The sequence below is a fragment of the Rhopalosiphum padi genome, chromosome 4, assembly GCF_020882245.1.
Source record: "Rhopalosiphum padi isolate XX-2018 chromosome 4, ASM2088224v1, whole genome shotgun sequence".
NCBI lineage: Eukaryota > Metazoa > Arthropoda > Insecta > Hemiptera > Aphididae > Rhopalosiphum > Rhopalosiphum padi.
Genome location: NC_083600.1, coordinates 34,167,061 through 34,183,188, shown reverse-complemented (window position 1 = coordinate 34,183,188; position 16,128 = coordinate 34,167,061). Strand labels below are relative to the sequence as shown.

General features: G+C 33.7%; 1 protein-coding gene across 1 annotated transcript in view; it reads left to right on the top strand.

The window, feature by feature from the left end:
• The window catches only part of LOC132929230 (zinc finger protein ZIC 4), a 38,101-nt gene extending 22,630 nt beyond the window's left edge, over window positions 1–15,471 (top strand). The window contains exons 2-4 of the mRNA XM_060994422.1: window positions 12,769–12,938; window positions 13,098–13,306; window positions 14,235–15,471. Coding sequence (XP_060850405.1) covers window positions 12,769–12,938; window positions 13,098–13,306; window positions 14,235–14,394 — 539 coding nt within the window. The 3' untranslated portion in view covers window positions 14,395–15,471. The remainder of the gene's footprint in view (window positions 1–12,768; window positions 12,939–13,097; window positions 13,307–14,234) is intronic.
• Window positions 15,472–16,128: the final 657 nt, after the last annotated feature.

The following is a 16,128-nucleotide window of genomic DNA, read 5'->3' as shown; positions in this document are numbered from 1 at the left end:
ATGAGTGCAAGTCGGCTATCAGACATATTTTCTTAAATATTATGCTTTTATAGTATTTTATAGTAAATTTGTTTAATTTGTCTCGACTCTCGATCATTTCTTTCCAAAACTCGCATTCCCGAGATTCACGGTAGCCCAGCGTTGTTGCGTGATAGAATTGCTCTTAGCTTGAGCAGTCGACATAAAAGCGGCTAAACCATGTAATAATTGAACTACGTGGAGATGAAACATAATACACTCTATAAATAGATAGTCTCTTTACCGAATAAATAAACTTATTTTTATAAACTGAATATAATAGATAAAATATATTGTTCTCGTTCAGCCTCGCTATGTAATCGCCCTCATGACTTATTCCGTTATTACTAATTGTTTTATTATAGTTAATTATCAATATGAAGTATATATAATGAGGGTATAAATAAATTCAAAATATTGGTTTTTTCATCATTCATACGTTGCGGATTTTCGGTTTACCACTTCAATTGATAACAACAAATATGAATGATTTTTTTTATTATTATTATTTATTAGCTTTTAATAATTAATTTTAAATATTATTCTCCTAAATTAAAACTTAATTTTAATACCTTTTAGTACCTATCCATGTAGAACTATTAGCACTGCCATTATATGAAATTATATTACTTTTCTTGGATTTATTTAATTGCAAATATTATGGTATTTTAAGAGTTAATTATGCGGCACAATTATATTAAACGGTGTTGAACACGGTGGGTTAAAAGTTTCCGGAGTCGCTACAGGGCCATACTGAAAACAATAGTTGTACAGCGGGAAGGAACGGGGATTGCTTTTTAAGTTAATTAGCATTCCAAAAAGGAAGTACCATGACTGAACAGAAAAATAACATTCGGCCGAAAAGGCTGTCCGCTAAAACATAAATAATAATATTATATTATACACATCGTTGTTGTGTATAATTATGAACAATTAGGCGTGTCCGTATATTACGTAGGTAGGGTGGTTGGCGATTGGAAGGGGAGCGGTAGTGACGAACAATGACTAGACCGCAGGAATATTTTGCACCTTATTAATGTACAACAAAAACCCTGGACTATAATATAATATAGGTATATAGGGACTACGGGTCCGGAACACAAACCAAAAGGATACAGCGGAAAGAAAGGTTCGGAAAATCTAAATATATATAGGTTCAACGTAATGCTGGCCGCATTTTGACGTTGTGTATTAATATAATACTTAAGATAACTTAACTCGTTTGTGGGTTTTATAAAAATCAAAACCCGGTAGGATTTATACAAATTATTTTATAATTCTATATTCTATTATATTTAATTGTTAAATCACAATAAGTCCATTATAATTCTCAAATCTTCTAGAAAATATATTATTATTTTACAAACGATTATAATATCATAGACAATATTGATATTAAAAATTACACATGAAAAAATATATTAAAACCCGTATTAAAATATTATATTATAAATTAGATAGTATAATTGTATTGCAAATAGAACGTATCGACTATGGACTGCAAAAATAATATTGTGGACAGTTATTAATGATGTTCAGTACCTACTGCAGATTACAGTACTTAGACATGACGTGGCTTTCACTCGCTTGTTATACGTAATAATGCAGGCGCCGCCAATTGATAATATTTAATAAATAATAACGATCATTATTGCTTAATTTTGCCGTGGACGAGCTTTTTATATTACAACAAAATTATCATGACGTGCGTTGTAATTAAAGTGCCTACGTGCTATTTCTGGATTTAGAAATAAAATAAGAAAGATATTCTATAACACAACATTTTAGTACGTATCACAGACAGGTGGAGATTTTATTCTCTTTTCATCCCTAGCTAAACTATGCATAATAAATAGCACTAATATTAAAACTTGAAAATTATTTTTAATTGATTATTTTTATATTTCTCTTAACTAATATCTTATACTAATTCCCGCATGCAGAAAAAAAATATTAAAAACAATAAAAAAACCATGGACATAGGTCTTATAATTGATCTGTAGATTGTAGTTTCTTTTTAATTTAAAAACTATTCTTGTATTTAGTAAGTTCTTTTCAGATCGTAAAAAGCGTGGTAATAATTGTTGATAAAATGATTATCTCAAACAAATTTTCTTTTATAGACCAAAAGAAAAAAAAACAAAGATTCTCGATTTTACAATTAATTTTATACCTATTAAAAATGATTAATAATTAATTAATAAATAATTTTCCGTATGTATTTTTTATTATGGTAAATAAGATTTTTTGGGGAGAATGAAACTAGAACCCTTAACCCTATCGCTTACCACAATATATTATAATAGCGGATATATGAATCTGCGAGACTTCGTTTATTTTTTTTTACGATTATAATATTTACACTGTGTGGCAACAGGCGTGGTAATTTATGGGCGTTTCGAAATTTTCAATACACTTGCTACGTGTATATAAAATATAATATTATTATACTGTAACTGTTGTATTATATATATATATTATATACGATATGTACCTATAAACACTGACCGTGTAGTGTAGCAGAAGTATATTAGTAGGTATAGTAGAAGTATATGTGTATAGTAGTAGTAGGTATAATAATATAGTATATTATATATTATAGTATAGTAGCTATCTGCCGGTAGACATTGACAATTTTATCGTACCCACTCCGCCGCCGGAGGATTCGCACAATGGGCCAGTCGTAAATAACCCTTCGTCTGTGTGTGTGTGTATGTGTGTGTGTGTGTGTGTGCGTGCGCGCGCTCGTTTTCACCTGAAGCGCATTTTTTTCAGTTTGCGCGTCCTCCTCGCACACAGGTTCTCTGACCGTGTTTTATTTATTTTACGAGACCAGAATGCACACTAACACGCACACATCGTGTTGGCGAATATCGTCGTTAACGACATCCGTCGTGAACGCCTACGCGTGTCTATATGGGTACCTGTACAGTATATACATAAATATTATATAATATATATATAATATGTAGTATTTATTTACTCGAGCGCGCGCACGCAATATCCATTCAGTTTCTGAAAATATTAAACAATATAATATACATTTGTATTTTTTTCCGATTATCTTTTTTATTATTATTATTATTTTATATTGTTTCGTTTTTTTTTTCTCTCCCAAACAACCTTTGTGACGTCATCGCCACGCGAACGTTATTCCGAAGAAAAAAGTATTTTCGCGGGACGCACGTCATCTGGTCTTGTCACATGTAATAATAACAATATTCGCATCCGACGGCGGAGCTGTTGTGTACCGCGATCGAGCCAGGCCCCCTCAAAGGGCGTATATATATTATTATGTTATTATACACACACATAATTAAAAACCAAACTCTAATCGTGCGGGATAAACACACACGCGTAATATTATACATGTATATATATGTAAGAGTGTGTGCAGTTCCGGGTAGCTGATGACGGAAGGGTGGAGGTAGTTTTTCCGAAGCAATGATTGCCGTTCGTCCATCGGATATAATAATTATTATATACATCAAAACCAAACGAATGACGCGAGAACCCGCGCGTATACATCAATATTATTATTATTGTATTCTTCATCAGTATAGCGTTGCAACAATACCTTTACTGCACGCATATATCTATAAACATATATATTATATTGTCGAGTGTGCTTCACGTTTTATTATTCAATCGTTTAGTTGTTTACATACCAATATTGCAGTGTTTGTGTGCACAAGCGCGCGTGCCGTGTACAGCGTATTATTATTTACATTATGAAATACCTAGGTAGAACGCATTTTACTCATGAATTGCGATTCCGCAAGCGGCGAAGATGTTATAATTTCATCGAGAGGGAAAACGTCGGCACACCGCCCGCGGAAAATATAGGCATGCGAAACGTATAGGTACATCTAATTCGCGTATCGGATTACCGACATCGATTGTGCGGAACGTGTCCCCTCGACAAATTCGACGCGTTTAATAATAATAATAATGATAATCTAATATACACGTTATTATAGAACATCATAAAATTTGAATTATACTGCGACTGCAACACGGCGTTTAAACGAGTTTTGCGGAGCGACTGATATTATTTATTTCGGATAAACGACGTGGTTATGATAAAAAATAAAAATGAATCAAAACCTGTCGTGGTCTAATGTATAATAATATATACTTCTAATACCGTCATTTTTTCCCACGGATCTTTCGATTTCGGTTGTAAAATGAATACATAATACATATATAATAGTTCTACAGTATTAATTGTCTGCAGCATTTATACATATTATATTTTGTTAACGTAATATTGCGTCTCCACAGATCGTCCAGCCATGATCATGTTATTATTATGTATGCATGTCTATACACCCATATACATTGAATATTATGTATACAAAACTGAAATTTCATTTCAAAATAATTATAAAAATATTCTATAATCTATAATAACAGATATAATAATAATTTTGATAATAGTATTATTGATAATTGGTTCCCAAACGCGCACCGCTAATAAAGTGTATTATTTTAGTTCAAAATAAATATTTTTAATTTATTCCAGTTATTTATATAAATGTAAAATATATATTATAGATAAAAACATTTTATACGCTATAAAAAATTATTTTCGTGGACAGTTTCCCCATCAGCCCTTATTTCATCTAGCCTTGTGTGCATATACATATTATTGTGATCTTACAATCCTTTCACCATGTAATAAACACGTGAATCTGCACTTCTCTTTATATACATATATATACGTTTCAACGATTATTATTAACACCAGTTATTTATTAGGAGAAATAAAAATGAAATAGGTATAAGGTATAGGTATAGTATAAAACTGAAACGCCGTCATTGTTCTGTCAATCAGATGTGGTATAGCTATTTTTTTTTCTTGTCGACGTTTATTTCCGACCACACTTAACTCGGTCCGATCTTACCCGCCATCTCCGCTTCTCTTGTATCATAATTTGACAAAAACGCAAACGACATATCATTCGTATTGTACAAGTTTTTACGCATTACGGGTACGTATACATAATGGTATTATACCGCTACAATACAATATAATATAATATAATATTATTATTATATACTCGACGATCGTCAACTGGTATTCGAGTAATAGTAACAATACGAAGAAACGCAATCTTGCCTTTTGCCGTTGTCACGAGGTGATTGACGATCTCGGTGGTCAAAAGGTACTGAAAACGATCACGGGGATAATTGACCGGATTTTTCGATCAGATTCGCTGTCAGTATGACAAGGGTGTAATGAATCCTGGAATGTTAGCTAGATTTCACTGCAATATATAGCATTATTGTGTTTGTTGTATGATAATCATTTATTTTTTCGGTGTAAAAATATAATATTATATACGAGGGGAAACACGGTACAATCAGATTATGATTATTGATACCGAGGATCCATTGTTGAACGCCGAGATGTTTATCGATCCGCAATATTTGTCGTTTTTCTGCCCGAACGTCTTTATGTTATATATAAATTCGTGTGCGTGTGTGTGGACAGAAGAAAAAAAACAATTTTTTTTTTTCATTTTCAAATTCTCTCAATGCAGCTCACACATAATACGGCGTATGAGTCAATCATCACCAGCGCGCATGCCCGTTTACATGTATTGTAATAAAAAGTATTTTAAAAAAACGGCCGGTGAGCAGCTTCTTGTACGTTCGTTAAAGTCTTTTCCAGGCTGCACGTAGTACGTCGCCGAATGAATTTCGAAGCACACGCGCTTTACAGCTCTCGATATCGCTCCCATACGTGTAACATATTGTTATTAAAAATAATCCGACAGACAGACAGACGGGACGTCAACCGTTTAATTAACATGACATATTATCATCGGCTTAAATCGATATCCCTATCGTGTTATGACAGTAATAACAACATCATCAATCAATGTTGTCCGGATGGTCTGTCCGATTAACTTTTGGGAGGTTTAAATATCAAATATATATAATATATTACACTATTATATGCATATATATACACATATATATCAACTAATGCCAGAGCCGATGTAATGAGTGATCAAATTTGCATAACTAATATGATAAAATGTTAAACGTCGATTGCCACATGGTATAGATATTTATAGTTTAAGAATATAATAATATTATATTGTTTTGAATGCGTATTATATGCGTGATCGTTTTGGTTTTTCGACGCTAAGGGGATTTTCGTATAACGATACTGCGGGATAGAAAAAAAATATTAATGACATATCAAGATTTAGGGGGATTATATACCGACAAAAGGTGTGTATAATGGATGAACGCAAAGTGATTCAGGGTATTTTTTCAACGATAAATCGATTTAGGTTTTTTTTAAACCGATAGGTTACGAAAAAAATACGCAAAGTTTATGGTACGTACGTACGTATTATACGATATACCTATATTGTTAATCGGTTCACCGTAAACCAATATTTATTTTATCTAGTCACTTTCGCCGTACCGTAAGACTGCAGGTGCAATATCATGTTATACCGCGTCCGCGTGTGCTAATGCAATTATAAAGGTAATAAAACATGATTCGTATATACAGTTCTTACGACTTACTATAGACATCCGTAAAAACGACATTATCCCCTCGGCCCTAAGTGAAACGAATTATTTGTCCAATCTATTTCGTATGCAAATGTTTGGACACCGCATTAAGTATATCTATTCGAATCACTTTTGCAGTATTGTTTGCTGCAGCCCCTAACCGTTTAGGGGATTTTCGAGTATGCATTCTAAGTTTTTATCACGCCCAGTGTGATAAATTGTCATCGGTTCTTATATGTATGTGTGTGTGTGTGTGTGTGTGTGTGTGTGTGTGTGTGTGTATGCGCATGGACAATATCCATTTTTCCACGAAGAGAGCAGCTGCAGAATTGGCCGCCACAATGCAAGACAAATGGTCCCTAAAACATATTCCCCTAAGCCAATGCGCAGTTATACCGAGAATATAATAATGTGTATAATATTGTGATATTTTTTTATTTAAATATTTACAATTATCTATTATAAAAACTGCTCGACCAATTGAAGTCAAATTGATCGACTATTATAATGTTTGATTCGCAAAAACTGAATTTCGATAGAAACGTGTAGACAATTACTACACATACCTAAATTTACTAAGAAAAATCCACCGGGACATAAAAACTGAATCAAATAAAATTACGAAAATTATAAAACAGGTTCTTGTATAATTTTTGAAAAGAAAAAACCTACTGACTACTACGCGCACTTAAATCGTCACTTGTTAATGAACCTCATCTCATTTAATATTAATGAAAATAAATTTACTTTTCTATAAAAAAAAAATTATAAAAACATTACAATCATGTATACATCGGATATTATAATTATTGTGGTTAAATAATACGATATTCGCATATTACGTTTCTGAATAATTACAATGGTACAATAATAAAATGTGCTGGCCGAACGCGCGAAACAATAAAATAATGTCCTGTGTAGAACAAAACCATAAATCCTTACGAAAATACATGTAAACCGGTAACGTTCCTCAAGGCTGTTATGATTTCCTTTATGTTGTACAACCCTTTTGTGAAGCTGACAAATTCTGTGTTTATAACCCTTATTATTATTACGTCTCTTTATATTACGTTCTTGCGCCTGTCATGTTCTATCTCCCGCCCCTCGCATTTACGAATCACAAGCATGTATAGGTACCAACGCGTATAACATATAATATGATAATGATATCCTGAGATAAGTGCTGCTGCTGGATGATTGAAAAATAAAAGATGCATATGAAAAAATAAATAAATAATAATAATAATAAACCGAAGACGGTTCTCAGGAGTTACCCACTCATTATATTCATACGAGTAAAAAACAACCAGACGTTGTTTAATTCATATATAATAAGCCATTTTATATTGTAAATTCATTACGGCGGTTGTACAATCTTTTAATTGTCCGCGTATAATTAAAACTGCAAGTGGACTTGTAATTTGATTTGTAGTGTCGTTTGTTGCCGGACCACCGGAATCGAGATGGCTATAAATTATTATGTATGTATACGCATAATATTATATTATATACGTATATAGTCCTCTGCTGTCGACTTACTATATATAAAATATCACTGCAATACACGTGGACGTATTATATAGTAGTTGACGGGAGGAAAAAAAAAGAGTGATCCGGTGTTTATATTTATTTCATTTGTTTTCTTTATTCACATTACACTCCATACCACGAGTCCACTAACTGTCGCGTTGTATCCTCGTAGGTATATTATTATATACTTTACGGTTATTTTATCATCGCGTGATTAGGTGACTATAATATTGTGACCATGTTCGCGCGTATACACTGCACGTCTATGTACGATGATACCTGCAATGATCGTTATTGCGTGCTATAGATGTCGTATACATTCGTATAATACTATACACACTGCTCGTACTATTATAATAATAATTATGAGGTATTATTATTATTATAATGTTATAATATGATATTATAACACAATACGTGCTACACGTGCCGCCGAGATGTTGGAAAATTATTTAATTTCGTTGTTCATTAACACACGTGCTGTTGTAATGTTGCCGAAGTCGAGCGCTCGGGGTCGCCCGCGGCTACACATCGAAACCAAAACAATAGAGAAAACCCGGCGTAATAATAATATTTAAGGCATAACATTGTTTAAACAGAATCGAGTCATCAATCAGTAATTATTGTTATTATTGTTTTTATTTTTTATTGTTGTTGTTATTATTATTATTGATACTCCGTACGGTAGACGATACGTCTTGTACCAACGAAATGATTTGCGTTTATTCGTACGCATCCAAAACAATAGAGGTGTTGCGTATACGCGTCCCGATTGGCTGATACCGTGGTCGCATTATATGTTTAGGTACTTATATATTGTATAATATGTGAGTAGCAGTCGTTGTATCGAAACCCGAATGCCATAGTGAGGTAGATTTACACATTACCCTTTTATATTTGGGGCAGTTTTTATTCTAATTCATCGTTTTTAGTTTCGTCGACTTAACAGACTACAGTTATTATTACTATTGTGTAAAGAGGTGGGTACAGTGTGTACTAATAATAATTTATGTTGACGTAGGTATAGTAGCAACTGTAACGGTAGGAGTTATTCAATATTGTGTTTAATGGCCGACGTGTTATAATATAATATTGTTATCTTCTCTATCTATGTAATACATTTCTTGTCTGTTGCGTGTGGTCTAAATGTCCATGTTTTCTAAAAGGAAAAAGGACGCAACTGGTGTATACGTGATGCGCGCTAGCATTTTAGAAAAAGTTTATTCTAGGAAACCGAAAATTGAAGAAGAAAAGAAGGCGAAAAAAATGTGTCCTGTGTGCAATATTTATGATCAGACGTACATACACGCGCGTTGGGTCACAATGGACGTCCCGTCGCGAAGGTGCTGGCCCCCGTTACAATTTAACACCGGGTGGGTATTTCTTTTCTGTCGATTCGTTCAGCACCTTAAAGTCCTTTCGAGACCTATATTATACCGTATAGATATTCAATAGAGATTTTATTAAGTAGCGATCTTTTGTAATGGTCCTCTTCTCTGGAGTCATTGGTCATCGACGCTTCCGTCCGGCAGATGTGTACCCCATTGTCCAGCTGCTCGTGGTGGACCCACGCACGCACGCCCGTACGTTCTGTGCACCCACGATAAATATATATATATATATAAATCTGACAGATATGGATTGACTTTGCCGATGATATTTTATTCGTTTTCAATATTATTTAAAGACGTGTTTATATTTGGTGGTCACGGCGGTGAACGGTGGTGGAAACTGGAACTTGAATAATAATAATAATAATATAACTGCAGCGAGTCGATTTTCATCACGCGCACTCATCGCTAATTCCAATGTGATAGGTAAAACAATAGGACTATTTGTAAGGTCGATGGCCGTCAATAAACAGGCCGAATTCATATTTTTTTAGAACACAAATCTAAGATATCTACATCTAAACTCTATTGTTCCCTTTCGATGATATTATACCCTCGAATTTTCTAGTGCACCGGACGAGTAAGTTCTTGAACCGTCACCGGGCTTATAAGTTAATGCGTTCTAAGTGAAATAAATCGCGTCCGATGCATGTTAGATACGACATGGACGAGACGTGTAAAAGATGACAATAGAGAGTTGAACAAAATAAAAAAAATACAATAATAAAATAAATAAATAATCGTTTTAGATCTACGATACTATATTGGTTTCGATTTATTTATATAGCATACATACACTACTACTTCAAGTACATTAATATTAAATAAAATATACTTGTGACGAACAATCGACATCGATTGACATTACGTAATACTTCTCCACTTTACATGTATAATATTATTCAGTTTATCTTTACACAACGTGTTACACTCGACTATTTCATAAACTTGCCGAGGAAAAAAAGCTTTATCTGAGAATCGTCACTTGTGGGAGTCGAATATTTGTTCATAGACTTATAATAATATATTATTATGGCAAAACGCATCAATTACATAATAATGTGTTAGTAGGTATGTTACCCTTTCGTGATGGAATTCTTTATTGTTTTTGTTTGTGTCTTTAATAAGTATTTCCCTATTCCTACGCTAGACCGTTTTCCGATTTGTAAAATAAAAAACATTTCAAACCATTTGCGATTGAAATCTCAGGTAGAGTAGACAACATATTATCTGCAGCTGTACCAGCAGTGAGTGGGCACAATATTCCGGAGACGCGTATGTATCATCTACGACGAAATATAATACTTCCACGTTGTTTTCATTATACGCATCTCAAACCCATAAGTCATAAACCCGTTTAGTTGTACTTTTTTTAAATAACTCATTAAAAATTAAGAGTCCTTGGAAATGCCACCCAATTTATGAAAGAAGAATAGCATAATGTAGGAGCAGGGGGACGAAGTAAACGAAGATTTTTTATTACACTTATCTTTTGACGATGTAAGCATATATGTGTACACGCATACATACATGTATATATATTTTTATTGCATTCCAGTCCATTGTATGCCATAACATATGTAAATCGTTAAAACACTCATCTTCAGCTCGTTTGTATAAGGTATACCTTTATGCAGGCGTTACGGAGTCGTTAAAAACGAAAACATCGCCGTTACGTGTCGCTAATCGTTTATTACCGATAAGAAACTGACCCGCGACTTAGGCGCCGGGGGAATATTCGCTTCCACTGACCACGTCGTATATTGATATTGACCGTTCGACAGTAATATATTTTTTTAGCTGACGCGCGTTGGTGGTTAAATTATGTAGAAACGCAATACGTCGTCTCCCACTATACAATACAATCTGGTCATATTATTTTTGTTTTATCGTTTGATATATTATTATTATTTCGTGGCTGAAAATATTACACATTTATTTTATTTTTATTTGTATACTTTTAATAGACTGTTAAACAACCGTCGCGTACCTAGTACTTTATTATCGCCAAGTCCTACCCCTAAACGGTAATCTTCCACAGGATACGTATTTAATGACTCCACGGCAAAGACATGTATAATGGGGCCTTTCATATTATATAGTATTATACAAGAACAAAACAATGAACACGTCATCACGACCGGTAGTCCGGTTCCCATATGGAGGTGTGAATCCGTCTAGAACGTTACCTTGTCGATTGCCATAATCAGATTGTCGATAACAAGCTTTCAACTCCTTTTCAACTGTCTGACCTTAGTGCGAGTCGATAGGACGTCGGGAGGGAAAATGAAAAATATTTGCAATGAATAACAATATCGGTCTACGAGTTATCGTAAAAGAGGTCATAGGCATCATACCGTGTGACCAACCACATAAACTCCAATCATGTCTGAATCGTGTAATTGCAGGCTAATAAAAATATTGGAATAAATTACATTTGTTGAAATAGATATTGTGAAGATAATAGGTGGGATGGAAAACATTATGGTTCACCTCCTGTAGTTAATATATTTAAAATGCGTAATACTAAACGTGTTATTATTTTTTGTATACACTTTGGACATGAAAAATGTAGGTACCCACTATCAAATATATTTTGAATGGGAAATTGTATCTCTAAATAACTACCATACCAATGCAATGGATGCAAACTCAATTTACACGCTAAAAGATAATACGCTATCATGACCAAGGACATATTCGTCAATCTTAGTGTCAATGTTACACAAAACAGAACAATCTTTCTTTCTTTTTTTTTTTTTTTGGAGAAATCGACGATTCGACACGGGTTACGTATAAAGGCCTTTTGTATGCTCCCATGCCACTTATAACAGGATTTATGGGCTATCCGAGTAACACAAGTGAACCTTAAGTCCAGAAGTAACGATATTGACCACACCACGCACAACAAAAAAAAAAGGGTCTCGGACCTAAAATCTTCAAGGTTTTTAAAAGACCTTTTTTTCTCTATATATTCAATATATAGGTATTGAATAAGTAATTTACTGGGTGTCTTTGTTCCGAAAAATTCCATTACACAATATACTACAACTATCGAAACGAAAACGATAAAATGAACATTACAGAATTTTTGCTGTAAATTATTGTAAGGACATATTGTGTGCATTTGACAGTTTCCTAACCTCCTGCAGTAACACTGGAATCGCTTGTATTATTTTGTGATTTTGTTTATGGGCCACGTGATGCACAAATACCGATCGTTGTAATAATAACGATGATGATGATGATGATGATAATAATAATAATAATAACATTATTGATGTTTTTACAGGCGAGAAGCCGTTCAAATGTGAATACGAAGGATGCGATCGAAGGTTCGCTAACAGTTCGGACAGAAAAAAGCACTCGCACGTACACACTTCGGACAAGCCGTACAACTGTAGGATATCTGGATGCGACAAGTCGTACACTCATCCCAGTTCCCTCAGAAAGCACATGAAGGTACGCATTCGATTTACGTACATAATATTATATTATATTATATCTCTTTACAGTCTACACGGAAAAACCCGCCAAATAACATACTTGTTATGACGTTTTCCGGGAGCTTCTTGATTTAAAATTATTCATTTACTTAAACTCTAATTATCTTCGTTATAGGTGCACGGTAACGGCAAAATGGACAGCGACGGCAACTACGACTCGGAAGACTCCAACTGTTCGTCCGGCGGTTCGATCAGGGTGACCGACAGTTGCACGACAGCGACGCCCAGCATCGTGTCACCTGTGGATCATCATCACGGAGCACAGACGCCGTCCGTACTACACCCGACGGCACTGCCGCTGCCCACACCGCCCACGTCCGATTGGTAAGCACGTCTTAAACGTTTTGTATGCCGTTTCAATAATTATTCTGTGGAAAAATATTTTTTTCATTAAAATAATTTTCGAAATTATTAACATATACCATCATCTCCATTAGACATTATTCAATATAATGTATAAAAAGGAACAAACACTTAAAAACAGAAAATTAAAAAAAAAAAATCTAACTCAATATTTATTGAATCATAAATAAGCAATAGGAAGTCTAAGCTGTAAAAGCATTTTATCACTTATAAAATATAAATGCAGTGGAATTTATTATATTTTGTCGTAGTACAATAAATTTGTACATTGCTTATTATATGTCCCAATACGCAAAAAATGACAACACGAAACGTAACATAATATATTTTGTATTTTTGTACGTTCTACTATTAAACATATGTACATTGTACGAGGTATAACAACAATAAACGTATTAATCGACCATAAAAATATACGCGATTGCACGAAAGTCGATGGTCTGAAAATAATTCGTGGCGTGAAAAATAAGAAGGTGTATTATGCGTTATAATGTAGCACGTTATTTCACCCGTCTATATCATAGTAACAATTATTATTTATCCATTTCCACGTATTCGTATAATTGAAATATATTTTTATATTAATAATATGTCTTCAAAATTGAGACGTCGATTTGAAAACTAAATTATATTACCCGGTATAGACATTAATACGATTCATACTTATATTGGAAATAAAAAAATGTTGTTTGTCTTCGTGTCACTCTCAGAGAAGTGGGTCTATGGGGGGGGGGAGTGGCAGGGTATTTAGTATTTTGTCGGGGTTCGAATTGACGGATGATCGCGTGCATCGTGACCAGCTGTAGGTTAGGTTGCACCACGCGGCCCAGAGTGCATAATAATATTATGTCAAATCGATTGTCTATAACAGTGGCCTTTTGACCCGCAGGTACATGAACACCGGACCCGGCGCGCCGTCCATTCAACCGTCGTCCGTCGACCACGGTCACCACTATCTGACCGACCTAAACCACCATCACCATCACCATCACCCGCACCATCACACGTCACTGATGGCTCATCACCATCACGGCACCGCGGCTTATTGAAACAAATCCCCCGCTTCGTATTACGACACCGCCGCTGCCACGGCCGCCACGCCAGAATGGAGGTAGCACACCGCTACCGTCGTCATCGATACTGACGATTACGATGACTGTGACGACGACGGCGGACGACGATGACGGGCGGTGATCAGCAACGGCGAGTACATTCTCGCCTCGACGACATGACTTAACCTATAAAAAATATATATAATGTAATAATAATTACGACGGTTATTGTAATGTTATATATATTATTATGTATTGTATTCTCGGAGAAATGAGCATTTCGTTTTGTATTTATATCTGACCGCCGGTCATCGCGATAATTTCATAATGCTATTCAATCATTCATTACGCAGCGCATGTGCATGTATACTATCGTTTTATTATATTATTTTAATGATAATATGTAACGTGTTGTTATTAGTTTTAATATCTCTCTATCGTTTTCCATTACGATATGAAGTGGGGGCCACCTGTGATTCTAATATTATTAGTGTTTTAATTTTATTTTTAGCTTAATTATTATCGACGGGTTATTTTAATTTTTTTTTTTTTTAAATCAAAGATTCATGTGTATTGATAATGTTACCGATACTACAGACGTTTTTTTTGTTTTTAATTTCATTTAAGTGTCGTATACATCTAAACCCCTCTGTTGCTGTGCCTTTAAATTAAATATTTAAAAATTGTGAATTTTTAAAAGTTATAAAATTTTAAAAATTAATTATTTTTAAATACCAACACTAAAACATGTATATAATATATTATGTTATTGCATATAATGTATTTGTAATTTTAAAAATTGTATCCATCCAATCAAAAAAAGGAAAATAAACTTCCATTAATTTACAGGTACACTATATTTGTACAATCTTGTATAACTAAAGAATTTAACTCTGAGAGAGTATGTTAGGCCAGCATACATTTTCGGTTTAATGTAGTAAATTGTATTATATTAGTGTATCGAAGGCCTGTATTGTAAAAAAAAAAATATTTATACATATTATATATACGTATATATTATACAAATAAAAATTGTAAGTGATATGAAAATAAATTTTATTTGTGTTTTAAAAATCGACCGTTTATTGTTTAATAATCATTTGTGCAGTGTATATAATATGTACAATGTTCTGCTATACCCACGTCAGCTGTTCTACATCCAGTCGTATACCTATGGCACGTATAATAATAATGTTCCTTTTGAATCAAACGCACATCCGCGTGAGGTAATAATAATATATTATTAATTCCTTAGTCTAGTAAATGTTTTTAGGAGGTAACTAAACAAAATACGATGAAGCCGTATTCGGTCGATGCACAAAATAAGGGTAATGATTCACTCATGTGAACCAAAATCATAAATTTTTAGTGTTCTCGAAGTACAAAAGACGTCGGCACAATATTGTTTAAAGAATAATATGCTTATACATCAGGGGCGTTGTTGGGGTTTTTATCGAAGGAACGAAAAGAATAAAATTTAAAGAGTTGTACAAAATCTAATCTGTTATTAAAGGGTAGCACACTAGTACCTGTATATTATACTATTATATTATGTTCGACATAAGAATTAAAATATTATATTCGCACATCTTAAAACGATAAACTATACATTTTTTATAGCATGAGTAAATCGTGATAGTTGCTGTATTGTTCGAGTGCATAAATCTTATCATTTCAAAATCAGTATATACACAATGAAAAACTCTAAAGAACAAAAATAATTATGTAACC